At 37.5% G+C, this 23,557-nt stretch overlaps 1 protein-coding gene across 1 annotated transcript in view; it reads right to left on the reverse strand.

The window, feature by feature from the left end:
- Window positions 1-3,138: 3,138 nt before the first annotated feature.
- The window catches only part of PDE4DIP (phosphodiesterase 4D interacting protein), a 356,229-nt gene continuing 335,810 nt past the window's right edge, over window positions 3,139-23,557 (reverse strand). Inside the window, exons 33-40 of the mRNA XM_081947133.1 lie at window positions 20,962-21,177; window positions 18,910-19,087; window positions 7,892-8,016; window positions 7,509-7,675; window positions 6,970-7,120; window positions 5,710-5,826; window positions 5,026-5,072; window positions 3,139-4,471 (exon numbers count right to left, since the gene is read on the reverse strand). Of these exons, the coding sequence (XP_081803259.1) occupies window positions 4,427-4,471; window positions 5,026-5,072; window positions 5,710-5,826; window positions 6,970-7,120; window positions 7,509-7,675; window positions 7,892-8,016; window positions 18,910-19,087; window positions 20,962-21,177 (1,046 nt within the window). The 3' untranslated portion in view covers window positions 3,139-4,426. The remainder of the gene's footprint in view (window positions 4,472-5,025; window positions 5,073-5,709; window positions 5,827-6,969; window positions 7,121-7,508; window positions 7,676-7,891; window positions 8,017-18,909; window positions 19,088-20,961; window positions 21,178-23,557) is intronic.

Consider the following 23,557-nt stretch of genomic DNA (forward strand, 5'->3'; position numbering starts at 1 on the left):
ACCTTTACTAAATTACTATTATTTAATATTTTAAGAATTACATTATTCCACCATAACTTCAGTATTCCAAATGTGTAAGGTTACTAATAAAGCCAAATATTAACAATATTTAATCTGGGAGTGTATCTCAAAATCCACACAATTTCTAATCCTTAATATTTTAAATTCACAATATACTTTAACACATTATTAATGTTGATAATACAATTAGATTAATTAATTCTAAATTTTCATCTACTAAGCTTAATTTATTTTAATTATAAGTTGTGTTATCTGTTAATATATATATACTACTATTTTCCCTATTTGTATTTTTCCATTTTATTAATATATTTTCTCATTATCCACATCATCTCTTCACCTTTTTAAAAATTCCATCATTTATTGACTTTTTAGTCAGCCTTTTATCTCTCTCTCTTGGACTCTTGTAGCTGTTTTTGATATATATGTGCCTACTGATCGTTCCCTTCTGGGTGCCCTTTGTCTCTTTCTGCTGTGTTATTTGAACACCCATCAACAAGACTTCCTTTTTTAAAAAAGAGATTTTTCTTTTTCCCATCTAAATCTTTTTTTTGGAAGAGATTTTCCCCCTCTCTATTCTATTATAAACTTTTAAGGAGTTATCTAATTCATTCCTATTTATTAGTCCTTTGTTTTATTTTTAGCTTCTTGCATCACATTTTGATTTTTCCCTTCTACCACTTCTTCTAATTTCTGATCTATTTCCTGAATATCATGTTGCTCTTTCCTTCCAATTGTTGAGTGACTTATACATTCATTTCTGTGTCTTTAAACAATCCCCTTGTCTCCTTATTGTTCTTTATAAATTCACACACACTTTTTAAAATCAAGAATGTTTCTTCATATGCCTCTATTTTCCCCTGAAGATCCATTTTATAACAATTTAATAAAATATCTAGTATATTTCTGTGGTTCCAACATCTTGATATTTAAAAACTCCTGCTTAATAAAATTTCATCAATCCTGTAAGTATACCTCCAAACCCCCTAAATTTATAAGCTTTAAAATTCTTTAGTAATTTACAGCTTTATAGATTTCCAATTATATATCTTCCCAATTGTCCAAATTCTAAAGTATTTAACTTTCATTCTTTTTTCTTCTATACCTTTCTTCTTTTGTCTCATAGAATGTTCTGTTAAATAACATTAATAGTCCAAATCCAAATTAATCCACTAGATTCCTCCAATCTTTCAGATCCATAATCTAATAGCCAATTTTAATAAAATTTAGTTATTTGCATATTAGTTCCCTTTTATAAATTTTCAGAAGGTGAAAAAAAACCTCATTAAGTATTGTCAAATTATCCAAGTCATCTTCTAACATAAAGCCAAGGTCAGGTGTCTCCAGATGTTGTAACTTCTATTCTATGTATTAGACTTTATGTGTATTGAGTTCACTTTCATGGGATATACTGCAGCTATAGTGCTGTAGTATTTCTCTTCTTCCAGTAGATGGCTCTCTTATTCCCAAATCCAACCTTAAACAATCTGTCAAAAACAACTGATTATCCGATAAATTCTAAAATCAGGGATTTTAGAAAGAAATAAGACAGTCCTGAAAATCACCCTTCAAATTGCTTAAGCTTTTGTTTAAAGCTTCCCTTGGGCTTCTTTCGCCTCTTGATTTTCAGTTTTTTTTCTTTCCATGTATTTACCGTATTTTTTGGAGTATAAGATGCACCTTTTTTCCTCAAAAAAAGAGGCTGAAAATCTGGGTGCGTCTTATACACTGAATACAGCACATTTTTGCCTCCTGAAACCCTGCCCCTTCACCAAAATGCCTTCCATTGCATGTTGTCTCAAGAACTTGTTCTGTCTTGCCAGATCCGATCTATGTCTAATTGCAAAGGTAGTATAATTTGTTCTTGTTCAAAAAATTCTTGAAATCAGAAAGAACTGGACAAGCTGAATCTTCTCTAGTTCAGATATGAAACACTGTACCTGCTTGCAGTGACAGGGAAAAAGTCTAATCCCTACTCTTGTCCTATTGGAGTACACAGATAGGGTGCAACTGGTACTTGTATTATCTTGTTAATGTATCCTAACATTTCTATTGGGGAGTAGCTCTTTTGACTCAGTCTTTAATTGATGCTATTCAAATATTCTGTCTGAATAATCTTCCAGAGGTAATTTAGAGGTCTAGATCCACTTTTAATATGTATTAAAAAATCCATAGAAATGTGATTCATAAAATTTAGGCCAAAGTAATAAAAATATGAAACAAGAATAAACAATTCTAAGTTCCTGTTGAATTTTCAGTTAGTTTAGAGGCCTTTCTTGGGGTGATTAGTAGAAAGTTTTTATTTCTAGTGATTGGAGTCTCTGAGAACAGCACAGACCAACTTGGGAAGTAAGATATTTTGTTCTTAGCCTGAACTTGTCTTCTTGCTTAGTTTCTTATCTGATATTGAGAGAAAAATAAGAAAATAAGGCTTTTGTAATATAGTAATACCATGACTTCAAAAACATTTTGGGACAGTTTTTTTAAAAAATCGGTGGCACAAAACTGTAACAGTTACTTAGTACCAGCAACTATTAAGAGTATTCTCTTAATAAGATAAATACTTAAAAGAGAAATACTCAGATACTAAGTGGTTAAAATGCAAAGGAAAAAAAGAACCAGACCAATCCAACAATAAAACACCTGGCAAAAAACTTACCTGGGCAAGCACTTCATAAGTGAGAGTGGTGCAGAAAAGTAGGCCCCACCTTTAACAGTTGCATGCAACAGGTATATCTTTCAAAATACAATCAACAAGACTTCCTTTTTTAAAAAAGAGATTTTTTAAAATCAGAAAAGCAATACAGTCATGAGGTGATGAAGATAAATAATGGCAAAACTCTTCCTGCACATCTGTGCCTCGTGCATTGCACCAAGTGCCTCCAAGCGCATTGCTCCTTTGTCAAATCCATTGTAATATGTTTACTCCATCTCAGAGGAACTGTAGCTGTTAAACTTTGCTTTGTACCAAAAGGTCTTTTGTCCTTGTTTGGACAAACCAGGTGGAAGAAACAGACCTAATCTATGAATTTGCTTCTTTAAGACATCTTGAACATTATTAAATTGATCCAGTCAATCATTTTAGATCAATTGAAAATTAAAGATAAAACTCCACTCTAGGTCACATCTCAGGTTTATTGTTGAATAAACATATGGAATAAAGTCAATATCATAAATATGAGTAAATCATAGTTCTCCAGACTTTCTATTCTGGTCATCCAAATAAAGCTACTGTCAAAAATGTTTCCTTAGTTCTTAATTTAAACAACTTAGAAGAAAGATACATTCACTGACGGCTTTAAAAGCTGCTTTTCACAGGGTTTCCCTCTTCTAGGTTGTATTTTAAGGCAGGGCTGTCAAACTTGTGGCCTACAGGGCGGATGCGTCATGTGCTGCTCACACCCAGTTTAGTGAAGGAAAAAAGTCACGATACGTCATGTGACACCACTGTGATGATCTGAGTTTGACACCCCTGTCTTAAGGCCTCCAAGCTAATTTCAGGCCTATAACTCACATTGAAAGTCTCTTAAAATGGCAAGAGAATGGCAATGTTTGCAATAATAAGAAAAGCTGCTATATTTGGAAGGCAGTACAGGCCTGTTTATACAGAGAAAAAGAAAAAAAATGATGCCATTAATGAACCAATTTCCATCATCTGCAAATTGCAGATAGGTTTTTTTTAATGTGGGAATTCAGCTAATCCAAAAGAATGCATCAAATAAATGCATTTTGTCAGGCTGACAAGGTCTCCCTTGCCAAGAATACATCAAGGTCATATTCCTTTGAAGCAAGGTAGTTACAATAATTGAATGCAATCTCAAACACCTGGAGCACCACGTATACCATCAGTACTGACAAAATCACCATTACTCAATTGCAAAAGACAACTTTACTGGAAAGAGCTTATATCCATCTTGCAATGATACCTTTTAACACCATAAAACAATTACATCTGATTTCCTTGTCCTTGGGCAGGGCTCGATAGGTGGAAGAAACTGCCAAATTCAATCTAAACATCTGGCTGATTGTACAATCAACCATAGTAATGATAATGGATGATCATTAATTCTATAACATAAGCAGACTCTTGCACCATACTCTAAAGAATCAAATACTAAGACAAGACACCTCTCTGAGGGTGCCATTCGTACAGCATCCTTTTCTCTTGCAATAGCATTTTGGTTATAGTCTAGTCTCTGTGTGTATTTGCACACTCCATATACATAACTTTAGTCCAGTTATTGCATTGCAGAAATGTCTGGAGCATTTCCAAATAAATTTTCCACCGAGTCTAGCAGCAGAGCATATGAAGAGATGATTTGAAAAAGCTTAGGTGAATTAGGAGTGAATATTGCATCTATTTTTCTTTCTCCATATTTATGACTGTGTGGATGAATCTGTTTCTTCAATGGCCAACGGAAGAAATGGGTTTAGGCTGCTGAGATATCCCCTGTAATTAAATGATATAAATAAGAGATGCAAGCATTTCTACTAGGCTTTGTTTTCTAATATCCCCCTCCTACCCTGAAGCATTCACGGCAGTTATTTTAACACATGCTAATACCTTTGGTTATAATTTAATGTTCTGACCACAAATATATAGACCAAAAGATGGCCCTGTGAACAGAAAAGCAGGATGCCTATTTATTGCATCAAGATTGAGGCATTTGTTTAACAGTGTCAATTGCTGAAGACATTCACCTTGAAATCAATATTAGCATATTAAGCTCAACTTTAGGATTGTAAAAGCCCATATCTTGTTATATAAAAAGTAAAGAAAGCTAGGTAAAAAACAAGAATGGGAAGCACAAAAATGATTAGCTATTATTCATATGTGTCTTAATTAAGACCTTTGTTGCCCAGGCAATACATTTTAGTGGGACAATTTGCTCAATAACTTGGAGGCTTCCTCTTTCTGGACTGATAAATTAACAACTTTCCTTCTCTCCATCCTCATTCTTGGAATACCAGCATCTTATGAAGGAGAGATGAAAGTGAACATACCTCCAGGTTGATTCTTGCTTTCTTCAGCACGTTGTATGTTCTAGTCACTGTAGCAAAGAAAGTGTCAACCATAACTTGAATTAGTTTTGTTTGTCCCTGACTCATCTCTGTGTTAATTGCCTAACTTGGCAAGTCCAATATTTCTTTCTTGCTATAGACTTAGCAAGTGAAGATGAATAATTTTGTCTTCAAAAAACTTAGCCATTGTCATTTTGGAAGGAGGGTTTCATAAGGATTCTTTAGCCCTTTTGTCTAATTTATAACTGTAACTTTCATTAGCAAATTTAACTTTCTTCCTTTTCATCAAGGAGTAGATTGAGACAGGTATTTCCAGTTCCATTTCAGTGGCATGTGGAAAAGATTTCCAAAGCTTGTTTGGGCATTTGACACTTGAAAAATTCTAGGAGAATATCACTCCTTCCAACACAAAATTCCCAAGATCTTGCAGGAGCAACTATTGTAAACTTGAAAGTTAAATATGTCACTCTTCCCCCTCATCTACATATTCAGTGCCTCAAATTCATTCAAGAATGGTTTGAGATGCAGAGAATAAAATGTAGTGGGGAAAGATTGTGACATACAGTCAGACCCATTAATACTCTAGAGTTATGCTCATGGGATGCTTAACTACCAGAAACAGGACATTGGTCCTCTCCAATCCATTCCAGGAAAGAGGACACTTACAGTGAGTGAGAATGAAGTTCTCCATACTTCCTTTAATATGATTAGCACTCTGCACACAATTCTCTTGCTCAGCCAACTTGGCTCTAAGTATTTGGATTTCTTCAGCTACTGTTTGATCCTGTGAAAACAAGTATTTTATCTCTTAGGATGACTACAATAATTGCATATTATTTAAAAAAGGAAGTGTCTTATATTTTATCAAGTAACCTAGATGTGTAGAGTCCCTTGGAAGATTAGATGGACTGTAACATTTCATATATGAAGAGAACGTATTTTAAAATTCTTCCCAGTCTTCTAAAATACTGTTTTTGTAAGCTATGTAGAAGTCACAGAGCCAATGTAAAAGTATATTTATGGTGGTAGTGGGGAGTTAAGGATGGGCACATCTAGAGCCAAAACGCATAGAGCTATCTATTCCCTGTTCTTTTACCTCTCCATTTTAATTTCTCTCTTTAATTTGTAATTGCTAAGCTATATCTCTATGTACTATTCTCACTGGTTTTTGCATCTCCATTAATATCCCCATTTTATCTTGTATTCTTGTCTTACTGTTGACTTCTGTATCCTCTTTTTTTTTGTTTCCGTATACATCCATCTGCCATGCTACTTGCCTCCCTATTCTTGTCATAGAGCTTGTCAACAATTATAAGAAGGGTTTCTCAGCCCCAGCAACTCTAAACCATTCAAAATGATCACAGGAGACTCTAGATAAAACAATATGGAACATTTGGTCAGCTGCAATGGATTGGGAAAATAAGGCCATCTCTGCCACGCCCCTACAAATTGAAGAATAGGGGAAGTAGTATCGTCTTAACAATGATACTTCCTTGTCCCCCTTATATTTCCTTAATAATTCTCCCTAACAAACTTTATGAATTTTTGGTATTTTAACATGGAATGGAATGCAAATAAGGGGCACTTGGAAATAATCTAAAAAGCTAAAGTGTTCCAAGTAAAAGAGGAAGGGAGATAAACCATCTTGAAGAGTATAGAGGCGAAGGGGCATGTTCTTATCAAAGGGCACAGCTCTAGGATTAGTACACAGGTCACAAGTTGGAAAAATGGTTGGGGGGGGGGTTGCAATATACTGTCATAGATGGAAAAGCCCAATCAGCACTATTTGAACTGGACTGGGAAAGGTTTGTAGAATTCTGTAATATTGACATGGATTTTCAATTATTATTTATCCAGGCCAATCAAATTGTCACCTCAAATTTTCCAGTGGAGAGAAACTGCTCTGCAGTAATAGTAAGATACTTCCCTTTGTATGTTGTCTTATTTGAGCTGAGCTGAGAGACATGGGAGGTGATGCTCTCCAAAACATTGCAAGGAGGGAAGTTGACTTCTCCAGGATCTGATGCAAAGTACTGGTATGGACAAGTAATTTCCTGATGTTTTCTTGGCAGAAAATCTGTGGAATAGAGAGGTTGGTTAATGCAAATATCTTACACTATTTTCCTCACTGACTTCCTTGGTATCATTTGATGTTTCCTTTCTTCCTCTGGCAAGGGACTATAGATTTCTTATCTCTCTTGTAACATCTCTCATCTCTATAAAGTATCTTTTCATAAATGCTGTTCTATCCCAATCTTGGGTTAAAAGCTTACCATTCCTTGCTTGAAAGAGCTCAACAGTGCACCATTCCCAGTAATATGGAGATGGATTATAAATTATCACTTATCCTGGATATTCAGCCTCTTGGCCAGAACTGTTTCCAGTGGCAAAAGAAGGAATCCTTAAGGAATTTAAAACTCAGTGAAAGACTACTCTGTCCTCAGCAACCAAGCCTTCCCAGTTACCATGTTGTCCTGTAGTTTCAGGTCAGACTGCAGAAGGGATGCCATTTGGTGGATCCAAGTCTTAGCATCCAAAATCTGTTTCTTAAGAGTATTATAGTCCTGAAGGTATCCTATGACATGAATTCCTTGGTTCTTTGCATCTTCTGTCAGCAGCAACTTATGCCTCCCTACAAAAAAAAGGAATACTGTCAGCCTAGGTTGGCAGTTGCAGTTCTGGACTGCTCTGGCATCAGAAAGAAGTAGTATGGTATTTGAAAGAAGTAGTATGGTATTTGTGCAGGAAGCTTCAGCTGGACCTGGTGCTTTCTGAAATCTTAAAATATTTTAATGTAATATCCTGTAGTATAGTAACAAAGCTTGAGTGGGGAGGAGTAAGGACATACCAGAGACTGACTTTTGCAGTGGTCCATGCTGTGCTTCATAGACATATAATTCAGCCTGCCGGGTCTGGAAGAGCACTCTGTATTCTTCACACTGCTGCTGAAGCATTATCATTCTGTGTTGAAGCCTGCAAAAATCCCCCCACCCACAAACCATAGTTATAATTGAGGTTTCTGTTATTGGATGAACTGTCACATGTTCTTGCTGTGCTCATTCTAATGTTCTGCCAATATCTGCATACTAAAGATATTACTGAAGTCTCATGGAAAGAGATTGCAATCCCTCACAAATAGAATCATTGGATTAGAAGAGAATTTGCTCTTCTAATCAACCCTCTTTCCTGGGCAGGAATCCTCAAACTATCCCAGACAAATGAGATATTCTATTAAATCTTGCAATAAATTCCTAAAGGCATGCCTCCATCAATAACCAAGAAAGAAAACTCCTAACTCCATTGTTTGTGGAATTAAAATACATTTACCAGTTATGAAAAGATAGCAGTGAAAGTAAAGCAAGATCTGACCCACAAAGGCACGAACAAATACATATGAAATGATAACCCAGACCCCTCCCTCCAACGACCCCACCCCAGTGTCCAATCTGCAACTCTCTTAGGTGTCATGTGGGGTGCATCTCCAAAAGGCATCATCATGTTGGTATGCAGGATGGTTGGCCTTGACCAAGTCCAAACACCAGCCACCAGCATGCGCAGAAGATGGTGAGAAGAAAACTCCCCTTTTCATATCACTCCTGTACCATTTATTTGTCAGGCCTGCAGTCATATTCCTTTTAGGATCTTTGGCCTGCCACTCTCTCTCTCTCTCTTTCTTTCTTTACTATGCTGTTTCATTAGTGGGGTAATTGGGAGGGGGAATAGTAAGGAGTAGAATTGTAGAATGTGTTGTCAAAAAAAACATTCCTTTCTAGAAGCCCAAGGTCATTCTTTGTCTCTGCACCTCTGTACCTCACCAGAACTAGATGGGTGGAAATGCAGAGGAAGATTGGACCATGTGATGGACTTGTGGGCATGGGGACAAGATCATAAACTTTCGGAGGAGGAGCCACGCGTCGCTGCGTTACCACGGGTCTTCTGGTTACTCCAGATGATCCGTTGAATCCTGATCGTTTGGACGGTCCACTGGACCCAAGCTGTCCCGAAGAGACAGTGGGAGGTAAGGGGAAATTCCAGGGGACCCAGAGACACTCGCAAAGTCTCTGGAAACCCTGGGGAAAGCCCTTTTTGCCTGCGATCAGGAGCCAGCCCCCAGGCTCCGTAAAGCAAGAGCAGGAGAGAGAGAAGCATGCCGTGTTTTGGTGAGACTACTTGAAAAAAGTCTTTCTTTTTTGTTTAAATTATACAGAGGACACCCTTAATTTGGAAGATTAAAGGAAAATAGAAAATAACCGAAGACTTAGCGGCGGGTTTGAATAGAGTTAATTGAAACCATTTGGGCTTTTTGTTCTTCCCTTTTTATCTATCGGAAGCCAGACGGGACTTTCATTACTGTTGTTACAATTGCGGTTGAAGCTCTCTTTATTTTTAATTCCCCCCCCCTTTTTTTTTAAAGTGACTTCACTAGAGCCTTTTTTTTTTACTTTATTCCTTTTAATGCCTAAAAGACTTTTTTTTCTTTTTTCGCTGAGTTTAACTTTCCCTTTTACTAAAGGCAGCGCTTCGAGGGGCTAGGGACTGGATACATTTTAACACTGCTATTTTAACACTGCCATCTAGCGGACTTTGAAACATTGTTGCCAATTCCTACTGCTGGGACTATTTTGAGAAAAAAACATCCATCCAAGGTCGAGACCTGACAAGGAACACAGCTGTTTATTGCAGACTGTTCCTTGTGGAGCTGTAAAGTCTGGAAACTTATCTTGGAAGACTTATAAGAGAAAACTGGAGTGACTTTGGAAATTACATCAAGTGTCTATACTATTTTGCTGGGGATGTGATGATTTTTTCTTTTTCCTGGTTGGTGCGTGTGCTGTTTGTCTCTTTTTTTCCTGAAGTCCTGGAGCCTGGAAGCGCTGAATAATTTTTTTTCTTTTTTTTTTCTTTTTTTTTCTCTTGGTCTGTAATTTTTTCTTTTTCTGTTTTTTCCCCCTTTTTTCTTTTTTGAAATAACAGAGATACAATTTTTTCTTTCTCTCCTCCCACTCCATTTATCTACCCTTATCTTTCTTATATGGATTGTCTTTTTTTCCCTTTCTCTCACTTTCCCTTTTTGCCCCTCTCCTTCTTCTACCTCTCTTTTATATCCTTTATCAAATCTTGCTTTCTCCCCTTATTACTTTCATCTAACTACCATACACTCTTTTTCCCTTTTTCCTCCTCCCTTCCTCTTTTCTTCTTCCTACCTTCTTTTGAGAAGGGTGAGAGAGAAAAGAAGAAAATACCAATTTTTGACTACAGTTTTACTTAAAATAGGAGTTAACTATAGATGGTTGATTCCGGAAGGCCTCATGTTTGTATGGAAAGGACAGAGATACAGAATTGATACAATTGAGAAGGCAGAAGCTTTCTACACAGAACATTTGAGAGGAAAGGCAGAGAAGCCTGGAAATGAAGAGCCACCGGTGCAACTGCTGGATCTACCCATAACCAAAATTGAGAGGACAGAGGGTGCTGTAGGTGGAATTGACATTGAAGAAGGTGCTGTTGGGGGTGTAGAGATCAGAGCACAACGGGAACCAAGATCAACTAGAGCTATAAATCCTATATATAAAACATAAGGATGGAAGGAATAAAATTACTCTCAATTAATATAAATGGACTTAATTCGCCATGTAAACGAAAGAAAATATTCCACAAATTAGGAAAATTAAAATTAGATATAATTTGCCTACAAGAAGTACATATTCAGCCAACTAACAGTCATCTATTAGTACAACCAAAGCTGGGGAAAATTTTTACTTCGTTAGCGGATTGTAAACAAAGAGGTGTGACTTTTTACATTAAAGATAAAATCCCTGCGAAACAAATCTATACAGACGAAGATGGAAGAATTTTAATGGTGGAAATAATGGACAATGCCAGGAAAATACTGCTAATTGGAATTTACGCCCCTAATGAAAAACAAGATGACTTTTATAAAAAAATCCACAAGAAAATTTCTGATCTAGACTATGTTGACATTTGCATGATGGGAGACTTCAATGGTATTGTAGACCAGAACTTGGACTATAAAACCCACAAAACAACAAAACAAAATAGAAAAACACTCCCAAAGTCCTTCTTCAGGATGATGGATGAAATAAACCTAAAAGACGTTTGGAGAGAAAGGAACCCCATTAAAAAACAATACACCTTCTATTCAAATAGACACTCATCGCTCTCTAGAATTGACATGATTTGGGCCTCAACGGGCATATCCAGCAGCGCACTAGACGTGGAGATTGAGTCAAACACCTGGGCAGATCACAATCCAATGGCAATAGGTTGGAGACAACAAAGAATAAGATCTAGATGGACACTAAATAACAGGATATTGAAAGAGAAAGAATTTGTAAAGAAAATGGAAAAAGAATTGACTTTCTTCTTTAAAGAAAACAAAAAAGAAGACACGTCCTTACAGAATCTCTGGGATACAATGAAGGCCTTTTCTAGAGGTTTGATAATAGACTATGCAAGAAAGAGAAACATAAAGAAAAGACAAGTGTCTAAGGATCTAGAAAAAGATTACAGCACACTGGAAAAAGAACTACAGAAATTTCCACAAAAGAAAGAGATTAAAATAAAGGTGGACACAATAAAACACAAACTGGACCTACTGGAAAAGGAGGACCTGGCCCAAAAAATCAGAGGCGCTAAACAGAACTATTTTGAAAATGCAAATAAACCAGGCAGATGGCTGGCATATAAACTGAGAAAAGAAAGAGAGATCAAGAAAATATTACAACTAAGAGACGAACAAGGACAATTGCACTATGGAAATATGGAAAAAAAGAAAATTATACAAGATTACTATGCCAAGTTGTATGAACAAGAGAACATAAAAGAGGAAGAAGTGAAACAATATTTACAAAATGCCAAACTCCTCCAAATACCAAATGATACTAGAACTATACTTGAAGATAAAATAACAATGATGGAACTAACCGAGGCCCTTAAAAGACAAAATAATGGGAAGGCCCCGGGACCGGATGGCCTTCCTGTGGAATTCTATAGAGCACTAGAAAAATCCTTGGCCGTTCCATTACTAGAAGTCATGAATGAAGTAATGATTGAAAGCAAAATACCTAATTCATGGTTGGAGGCATATATTACATTGCTACCCAAAGAGGAGGCAGACCATACACAAATTAAGAACTATAGACCTATTTCCTTGTTGAACTCAGACTATAAGCTATTTGCCTCCATACTGGCAGAGAGACTGAAAAAATACTTAAATGGGTTCATCCATCCGGACCAAAATGGTTTTTTACCAAAGAGGCAAATTAGAGACAATATAAGGACAATTCTGGATACCTTAGAATATTATCAGGTCCACTCTGGGAAGCAAATGGCCTTGATGTTTCTGGATGCACAGAAAGCCTTCGATAATGTGAACTGGATGTTTATGATACAACAAATGGAACAGATGAACTTTGGTAAGAACTTTATTCAAGCTATACAAACGATTTACCACAAGCAAACAGCCAAGATAATGATAAATGGAGAACTGACGGATCCAATCGAAATTAAAAGAGGTACGAGACAAGGCTGTCCACTATCACCACTGCTTTTTGTTTTAACATTAGAAGTACTAAATAGAAAGATTAGAGAAGAGGAAGAAATAAAGGGAATGACCATTAAAAAGGAAGAATACAAGTTGCAAGCATTTGCTGACGATCTAGTCTTCATTCTTGAGGAGCCATTTCAATCTGCACCTAAACTGATAGGAGAAATTGAGGCGTATGGAAAAGTTGCAGGTTTAAAAATAAACAAAGATAAAACAAAGATTTTGACAAAAAATATACCCCGAAAACAAAAAGAAGAATTGGCGGAAAATTTGGAAATGCAAATCACAAATAAAGTTAAATATTTGGGGATTCACCTAACAGCCAAATGCAGCACCCTCAAAGAAGATAATTATCTTAAATTGAAGCAACAAATTGCAACAGACTTGGCGAAATGGGAGAACCTTCAATTATCAATGATTGGTAGAATCGCAACAATTAAAATGAATATCTTACCTAGACTGTTATATTTGTTCCAGACTATTCCAATTAAGTTGGGGAAAGGCTATTTTGAAGAATTAAATAAAATGGTGTTGAAATTTATATGGCAAGGGAAAAAAGCAAGAATAAAACGTAAACTGTTACAAGATTCCAAATCAAGGGGAGGCTGGGGCCTACCCGATTGGGAGTTATACTATCAGGCAGCTAGTTTGATGTGGATTAAGGAATGGATAATGTTAAGAAATGATAGGCTTTTGAATCTAGAGGGTCATGACCTGCTGTTGGGGTGGCATGTATACTTATGGTATAAAGGAACTAAAGAGCATGGTTATTTTAGAGACCATTTTATAAGAGAGGCTCTGTTATTAAATTGGGAGAAGGTTAAGAGGTTGCACTACTTGAAAATTCCAGTCTGGATATCAACTATTGAAGCCTTTTCATATCCAATAGTATTTAAAAGGGAAGAAACAGTTAGATATGCTGAATTATTGAATACAGAGGGTGAACTTAAATCTATACAAGAATTGAAACAAGAAGGTATTGAACTCAATTGGTATACATATGTGCAAATACATTCTAGATACAATGAAGATCGAAAAAATGAGGGCTTTTATGATAAACCGACCGAATTAGATAAAATCTTAACAGGTAATGATGAAAAATTAATTAAAATTTTTTATGATTATTTATTAGAGGTGAAATTATATGAAGAACAAGTGAAAGGAACTATGCTAGCTTGGGGAAAAAACTTTGGACATGGGATTGACTTAGAAAAATGGCAAAAATTGTGGACTCAAAATTATAAAATGACAATGTCAACTGCATATAAAGAAAATTTGTATAAGATGTTTTATAGGTGGCACTTATCCCCATCGAGAATAGCAAGAATGTCGAAGAATAAGTCTGAAAAATGCTGGAAATGTCAACATACGCCGGGCACATTCTACCACATGTGGTGGACCTGTCCTGAAGCTAAAAGATACTGGACTAAAATACACATGTGGTTGGAGAAAATGATACATAAACATATAGACTTGAAACCAGAACTTTTTTTATTGGGAATAATACCAGAAATATACAATAAAGACTTGAAATATTTGATCATAAATGTGTTAACAGCTGCTAGAATTGTATTTGCTAAAAACTGGAAAAATGAGAAATTACCAACAGAGGAAGAAATTGTTCGGAAAATAATGGACTGTGCTGAAATGAGTAAACTTACATTTGAAATTAGAGAACTAGAGGATGAGCAATTCTATAAAGTATGGGACTTGTTTTATCAATGGCTGGATAAAAAAATCTGGAAATGAATCTTTTTTTTTCCTTTATCCTATCTCATATGTAATAATAATAGAAAGTTATACTTAATGTTTTGAAAAAATCTCTCTTTTTTTCTCTTTCTATACATATTAAGCTTTCACTATGAAACAGACTATTTACTTATACAAGATAAGAATAATAATGTATTTAATGTATAAGAGTGAGATGATTTAAATTGTTAGGTATGATTGTGGCTGGTGACTATCTTATAATATAAAATGGAATAATGATGATGTAATGAACAATGGATATAAATATAGACTGAAATATTTAATGACTACATGGATTGACAAATAATAATGGAAAATTAAATTTGGAGTTGAGGATGATTGGAAATTCTAAGGCTAATGGAAAGTAGAAATGTCTTATATGAAGTAATGAGTTTCTTTTTTTCTTTGACTTAATCTTTATTTTTATCTTTGAGAGAATGGTGATATAATTTTATAAAGACTTATTGTTACCTAGTATATAATTATAGAGGTAAAGAAACAAGGGTTGTCACAAAAGAAAGAATACTAATGGTAATTTGAACATGCAATGCTCAATGAAATATTTAACTATGTTTAATGGATAATTAGTGACCGTATCCTTAATTGTAAAAACCACCGCACAAAAACTTGTAACCAAACGACATGCTTGATGAAAATGTGTGTTTTTCTTTTTTTACTTCCCTGCTCTTGTGCTGTATGTGTTGTTTTGTCTTTTTTAAAGAAAAATAAATAAACATTTTTTAAAAAAGATCATAAACTTTCAACTGAGTGGGAACCCCAGGAAGCTTTCAGTTTCGGGTTTCCCACAGATGTATCAACATGTCTCTCTTATTAAATTGGAACTTTGAGGAAAGCTCTGCCTTGGACTCTGATTTAATTCTGGATGATATTTGGAATGCTGACATTATTCCCATCCCAAATACCATACTCCCCACCCTCCCCATTTCTATGGCAGCCAATAGCAAGTAAGTGAAGCAGGGGCTGACATCTGGCCCTCCTTCAGAAAAGGACATCATCCCTGGGGAAATAAGAAACAAAAGAAAACAACAATAACAACCAACAGCATATATTAAAATTAAGGCTTATCAGGATATTTGGTGTAGAACTTCTGTAAGAGTTTGGGAGCCCTGACTTGGGATTTGTCTACCCATTCAGTCTGGGAAGGAGGAAAATGTTTCCAGGACACCAAAAACTGGATGCGTCCTCTGTGTTTCCTGGAATCTAAGATTCTTTTAATTTCAAAATGTTGCTCTCCTTCAATAAGAAGAGGAACAGGGCGTGTTGAGGCAGATGAATGGAAGAAGTGTGCTCTGGTTTTAGTAAGTTCACATGAAATACGGGATAAATCCTCCAAAAAATTTTCAGCAACTCCAATTTTACTGATACCAAATTTATGATTTTCACAATGGGAAACAGACTCACATATTTAGGACCCAGCTTCTTCGATTTCTGGGTGGTTTATAGAAATTTAGTGGACAAAAACACCCTATCCCCAATTTGGTACTCTTTAGGCCTAGCCCTTTTTTATCCGCCTGTTTTTTGTGAGCATGGTGAGTCGTGTCTAAAGCTTTGCGAGTCATTGGCCAAAACTGTTGAAGTTGATTACTCCACTCGGACAAGGATAAAATTTGAGGTTTCTCTTGAGGCAATTCAGGAATCGGTACAAAATCCTGGCCAAATGCAACTTTAAAAGGGGTCATTCTGGTACTGCTATCTACTGAATTATTTTACGCCACCTCTGAATGTGGCAAAAGTTCAGCCCAATTATCCTGTTGATAATTGATAAAACACGGAAGGTACTACTCCAGAATTGAGATAGCTCGTTCACAAGCCCCATTAATCTGCGGATGGTGGGTGGAGCTTAGTCCCTGGGCAGAGCCAATCAATTTCAGGAACTCTTTCCAAAAGTGGGAGGTGAATTGGACCCCCCTGTCCGAAATAATGAATTCAGGCACTCCATTTAATCTATACACATGCAAAATAAACAATTTAGCCAATGACTTTGCTGATGGGCTCATGGAACAAGGCACAAAATGGACCTGTTTAGAGAACAGATCAGTGATTACCCAAATGACAGGCTTTCTGGTAACTCAACAATAAAATCCATCAATATCTCCTTCCATGGGGCCCTAGGACAGGCAACACTTTGAAGGAGACCTTGGGGCTTCCCTCGAGGTCTTTTTGTGGCTGCACAGACAGGACAACTGGCTATGTAGGACTCAATGTCTCTTTTCAGGGAAGGCCATCAAAATTGCCTCTTAATCAAATGTAAAGTTTCTACAAATCCAAAATGACCCGCCATTCTCAAGTCACGGGCCTATTGAAGGACAACAGTTTTTAGGCTGGCAGGAACATACAGCTTAGCTCCCACCCAAGCCAGTCCATCTTTCATGATGCATTCATCAGAATGTTTTTTGAACCAGTCATTGGACTCGAGGCCTTTCTTAAGTTTGTCCATTAGGTCTGTGATCACATCTAGGTCCACTGGGCCCTGGACCTAGTAACCATTGGGGCAGCCAGGTTCTTAGCCAGGATGACTGGATGAACCATGGTGGGTCTGGTGCTGTTGTACTGGGGAAGCCTGGACAAAGCATCAGCCATAAAGTTCTTCTCTTCTGAGATGTATTTTAGGATAAAGTTGAAATGGTTGAAATGCTATGCCCACGGCACTTGTTTAGGTGATAGCTTACGCTGTGCTTCCAGGTTTTTATGATCAGCCCATACTTCAAAAGGGTGTTTCTCCCCCTCCAGGAAATGTTGCCAGGTCATCAAGGCCCAATCTGACAGCAAAAGCTTCTTTTTCCCATATGGCCCATCTCCTTTCTGTTTCTGTAAGCTTACATGAGGTATAGGGTGCAAGGTTGCAATTTGCCTTCTGCGTTTGTTTAGAACAATACTGTGTCCACTGCCATGTCACTAGCATCAGTTTAAACCATGAATGGTGCTCCATGTCTGGATTTTTCAAAACAGGCTTAGCAGCGAACAATCGCTTCAATTTCTTGAAAGCTATTTGACATTCCATAGTCCAATTCAGAGGCTTACCCGGCCTAGGTTTAACCTCTCCCTTTGATTTTAGGAGATTTGTAATTGGCAGTGCAATGCTCGCGAACGAGGGGATAAATTGGCAATAGAAATTTGTAAATCCCAAAAAACTTTGTAGTTGCTTGCGGGTGCGAGGAGGTGCCCACTCAGTGACAGCCCAGACTTTTGCTAGGTCCATCTCGATACCTTTGTAGGAGATACGGTATCCCAAATAATCAATTCTCTCCTGGTGAAATTCACACTTAGACAATTTGGCATGAAGTTCAGCGGCCCAGAGTTTTTTGAGAACCGAGTGTACCAAAGTCATGTGTTCATCACGTCAAACTTGTTAGAGTGTGAATTTCGCCCTGAATTAAGGAGGTGAGGATCTTGGCATTCCGTGTAGCATACTTTTGAATAAGCGAAAATAAACCCGAAGCAAGATTTAATAAAAACATTTTTAATATAAAAGAAAATAAAAATATAAAAGTACTAACTCAATTAACTACATTTTGGCAAGAGCTATGTTGCCCACCTTCTTGGCAGGCGAACAGAAGATCAGAAGAGAAAGTTAAGGAATGTGAAGGAGCATGCACACTAAATCACTGTCAGATAAGAACTGTGACCTGCGCAGTAAATTTCAGCACAGCTAAGCAAACCAATTAATGCAGTGACACTGGCCAAGCCCCCCACCGCCAAGGTCAAACATGTCTCTACATTTTTTGCTTAAATGTAAAACCTTACTTTTTTCTACATTGAATTTCATTTTTTAAGATAGGGCCCAATGTTCAAATCTGTTGAGGTCCTCTGGATCTTGAGCCTATCTTATGGGACTATTTGATGAGTTCCCTTTCTATTTCCTCATCTAAATCATTTATGAAGATAATTGAATAGTACTGAGCCTAAAACAGAACTTTGGGGCATACCACTGCTTTCTTCCCTCCTTGTAAATGTAATTCCAGTAAGGGCTACACAACGAGTGTGGTTTGTCAGCCAGTTATAAATTCATCTGGATTCTCAAAGAATTTAATGACACTGTAGAAATAACATTATTGTTCAAAAGATTTTATGGATTAAATGCTATGATTGAAAGAACAGTAATGAAGAGCCAAGGTGGCACAGTGGTTAGAATGCAGCACTGCACGCTACTTCAGCAGACTGCTAGATGCAGTTCAGCAGTTCAAATCTCATCGGCTCAAGGTTGACTCAGCCTTCCATCCTTCAGGGGTGGATAAAATAAGGACCCACTCTAATGAGTTTCGTAAGTGCATCTAACTGTGATACCAAATGGTAAACCAGATGGCCTAACTCTTGTGATATTTTAAAGATAACCTAAGACACCCTTGGGAATCTCCATTAGTGCTTCCTAGCCCATCTGAAGTATCAATCCCTTAACATATGAAATACAGCCCCTTCAATCTCAAGACCCAAAAAATTAGTATGGAATTCCATAAGAGCCAGGTCAGGAAACAAAGTCCACCCTTCTTTTCTATACCCCTTTTCAGCAGATTCCCACAGCTTTAGCTCACCTAGAATTGTTCATCTCTAAAGCCATGACCTCCTTTTGAAGCAGCACAAGATCTTGCTGCTTTCTTTGAATGTCTTCCTGTATTTGCTGCCACTCAATCTGCTGCCATTCCAGCTTCACCTTGCCATCTAGGAGTTTTGAATGTAACTCAAGCAGAGCCTTCTGCAGGTTCTCCAATTCTGGGAATTGAGAGAGGTATATGAGATATTCTTATAAAATATGAATTTATTAAGGAAGTTTTATAACATATGATGCATTAAAGAGCTCCCAAAGAGTTCTCTACTGATCCCTCATGATCCAACAGATACAGTTCTAAAAGGAATAACAGGCTATTCAGGAAAAGTTTTTGATTCAAGCAAAAATTATTTAATCTTGGAAGGAGAAGGAAAATGGAAGTATTCAAATACTATCTTCTATTCCATTTTCTCACAATTTTTCTCCTTCATAATTAAAAAAGCTTCAATTAGGAAAGAAAACACAAAACAGCTGGATGATGTCTTCATTTGTTAATGTCAGGGTCTGTCTGCCTGAAAGCATTGCTGGCATAAAAATATTGCTTCCTAGATGTTCGATCTTTCCAAAAGCTGAATTTTACAAGTACTCTAAGTTGATATGCTAGTAAGTAACCAGATTAATGAATAGAAGGCAATCATTAAAAGAGCTTAGAATTCAGAAGTCACTTGCCCTTCTAATGGTTGGATGTAATAAAACTTTACTCGTAGGAGCAAAGTAGAATGCTTTTTCTTTACTACATTTTTGTACTCAATTATGTAACTCAAAATACTAAAGACTGGGCATGTTTCCATGCTTAAACCTTTGCAGCAAAGGCACTGCTTTTTAATGAAAATGAAGTTAAAGTGGCAATCCCACACTTCACTTCATCAAATAATATTGTTCTTCATTGGCCAGACGCACCAAGATTTTGGGGAGGAAAACAAGGGGAAAATATCTGCCTCTGCCTCCCAGCAATTTGTCTCCTTACAACAAACAGTACAGACAATATACATTGTTTGTAGTGTTATATTTCAGACTATACTTGTACAGATGCTGTTAAAATTGATCTGCTTTTTGGAAGTATAGTTATTCTCTGCTATTTATAAGAATAGCACTGTTTAAAACAATAGCACTGTGTCTCTTCAGATCAAGCATTTATTTTAAAAAGCTTCTTCATTTTTCATTTTGTTAAGTTGTCTAGAATAATAATAAAGCAGTCTTTAAAAAATAAGTCTAATAATTTGAACATTCTATAGGCATTTATAGTTGTTGACTTACCTCCTTGCAGCAAACAGCCTGATTAGAACAAGAAAAAAAATCTGCCTCTGAGGAATTTGCCTCTTGGAGCAAACAACAAGTTTCACTTTCGATTTATCCTGATCATCAGCTGTTTCAGGCAGCATGGATTGCTATAGCTTTTTGAAGCTTCCCCAAACTCTGTTTGCTGCAAAGAGGTAAATTGCTGGGAGGCGGAGGCCAAAGGGGTGGGGCCGGTGTGTGGGTGGGGCTACATTCAGTGTCACCCAAATTTTCACCCTCTTTTAGGGGGGAAAAGGTGCATCTTATACTCTGAAAAATACGGTATTTCCAGTTGTTCCCACAAAAGGTAATTAGTATAGATGGATTTCTCTAGACGCTGGCAGAGAGTTTGAATCTGAAAGATGTGTTCTTCTAGAAAATCAGTACCTAGATTCATTAAAAAACAAAGGGTGCAAACAAAATGAAAAAGAGAATCATGATAGTATTCAGAAGATAAGAACTAACTTTGACACCTTAAGAAATGTATGGATAAGAAAGTGATCAGATGAAATGCACACATATGTAAGTTAATAGTAGTATCATTAAGATGTTCACTTGACATGATAATATCATGCATTCTATCCCTATGAAAGGAAAAAAAATACCCAAAGATGCTACAAAACTACACTTGAAACTGATTTTTATGTGTTTATTTAGCTCTTACATATAGTGTCCTAAATAACTCAAATGACCAATACATTTGTGATACTGAAATCAATTCCCATATTCATTCACCATAGGGTAGAATCACAGATTGTACCTGAGGGTTTCTGGGTAGGATGGACTGGTGGGCAACATGATGCAGAGAAAAGTCCCTCCTGAAGCTGCCTGAATGGATGAGTACATGGAGTGATGCAGCTCTCCTCCAATTGTTCCTTGGATTTAATCTTCCAATCAGCAGTATTTTCCACATGAAATAAGTGAGGAACATGGTGGCAAGCATGAGAGCTGTTTTTGGAGGAGATAATTTGGCCACCTGCAGGAAAAATGCCAGTAAATGATCCTTTTATTGATGACAATGTTGGATGCCAAGATACAGAGATAAATTACCATAGGAGAGATATGTACCATGCCCACTATGACAGACAAGGGGATATAGTCTATAGCAGTGCTCCCCAACCTTTTTATCGTCGCGGACCGGTAAATGTTTGATAATTTTTCCGTGGCCCGCTTGTTTTGATTTAATAATTTTAATTTAATTGTATTTAAACATGCCTTCAAAATAAAATACAGCTACACCAAAAAATGAATATAAAGTGATTTATTTTATTTAACTCACTAGAATGCCAAATCAATGAGAACCCTGAGCTTGTTTCTTTGCAACGAGATGGTTTCATCTGGGGGTAATAGGAGACAATGACACCCGAAGTGTGTTGCTTATGTCCAGTTTATTCCGTTGTTTTGTTTTGGTTGCTGTCACTGCAGAAAACCCCGCTTCACACAGATAGGTTGTCGGAAATGGCAATAGGGATTTAAGTGCTGTGGTGGCAATCTCAGGGTATTCCGCCATGACTTTAATCCAGAACACCGGCAGAGTTGTTGTCTCGAACGTAGTTGCCAGCGTGCCCCTTTCAATACAGAGATGCCAGCGTGCCCCTTTTAATACAGAGATGCCAGCGTGCCCCTTTCAACACAGAGATGGCAGCATGCCCCTTTCAATACAGAGATGCCCCAGCATTCCCCCTTTCAATACAGAGATCATCGCGCCATAGTGCTGAGTCTCCTCAATAGCAGAGAACCCCCTCCCCCCCCTCCGTGCACTTATGCCTGAACCCGCACAAACACATTCGACCCAGGAGTTGTTGACCTAAATAAGTGCAATAGGCCTGGGTGAATGAGAGGGCATTCTAATAAAACCACTGCTGCTCCTCTTTCCGTTTGATAGTGCTGAGTCCCCCCCCTTCGTGCACTTATCTTACGGCAGCTTCTCTTCAGTCCCCGCGTCTCCGACCTCGAGTCCTCAGTCCTCCCGTGGTGCCTCCTCCTCGGCCAATGGCGTGAGGTTTGCCTTTCGGCCAATGGCGTGAGGTTTGCCTTTCGGCCAATCAGGAAGCGGGAGGACCCACTCCCTGATTGGCCAGGAGGAGCATCAGTGTAACAATAGCGAATTTTCATTCGCTATTGTCACACAATGGGCGGGCTTGGGAGGGCGCAATGCTCTGCGCCTCGGCCGCCGCCACAGTGAAATGATTTGAAGTTCCTCGGGCGGCCCGGTGCCGATTGATCCACGGACCGGCACCGGTCCGCGGACCGGGGGTTGGGGAACAAGGGTCTATAGTATTACAAATATAACCAACTTTTACATTGTTGTACACTGCCCAAAGTTATTTTCTGTGACATGGATGTTCATATAAATTTAATAAGGAAACAAACAGACTTGGAACGAAGAAGATTAGGAAAGTTCCTATGGGAGTTGAGAAAGCCTGCTCTTGAAGGGAGGGGCTTCATGTCGCAGTGAGAAGATGACCTTTCTGGTCTCTCCGGAATAGCCATCTAATTAGGATCATCTGGACGATCCAATCTGGGTCTAAGCCATCCCAAAGAGATGGTGAAAGGCAGGGGGAGATCCAGTGGTCCCAGAAACATTCGCAAAGTCTCTGGTGACCCGGAAAAAGCCCCCTTTGCCAGCTGCTGAAGCTGCTGACAGCCCCTACAGGCAAGCACAGGAGAGAAACATGTCGTGTTGGTGAGAGTTTTTAACCCTTTTTTCTATTGGAAAGAGAACACCCTGAATTTGGAAACTTAATTTAAAATAAGGCTGACTAGAGAGAAAAGCGGCGAATATCAGTTTGCCAATTGAAGTCCTTTTTTCCCCCTTTTTCCTTTCGGGGCTGGACTCTCATCATAATTCAATGTGGATTGGCTTACTGCGCTTTTTTATAGTTTTAATTTTGGACCTTGTCGGGACATTGAATGTACTTAAATCTTAATTGCCCTGAAGATTCTTTTTCTCTTTTATTTCTGTTTTGGCTACTCTTGTTATATCTCCGATTTTTATTTTTATTTTATAAAATAAAGACGGGAGAAGTAAGCATTGAGAGTTGATACAATTAACACTGCCATCTAATGGACTTGAAACATTGTTACTAGAGAGAAGCGATTCCCGCAAAGGCTATTTGGTTAGGGCTGAAAGGGGCAGGAATACAATTGTTTGCACAGCTGTTTCTTGTGGAACTTTCAGTATCTGGAAACTTACTTTAGATTAAATAGAAGCCTTAAGGGAAAGCTCAGAGTAACCTTGGAAAAAAAAGAGACTGAATCTATTTTTTTTTTTTTTTTAGCTTGGTGGCAGTTCTTACACTATTCTAATATTATCTTGCTGGGAAGATGGCTTTTTGGCTTTTTGACTCCCTTTT

The sequence above is a fragment of the Natrix helvetica genome, assembly GCF_964273705.1.
Source record: "Natrix helvetica genome assembly, chromosome: 3".
Classification (NCBI taxonomy): domain Eukaryota; kingdom Metazoa; phylum Chordata; class Lepidosauria; order Squamata; family Natricidae; genus Natrix; species Natrix helvetica.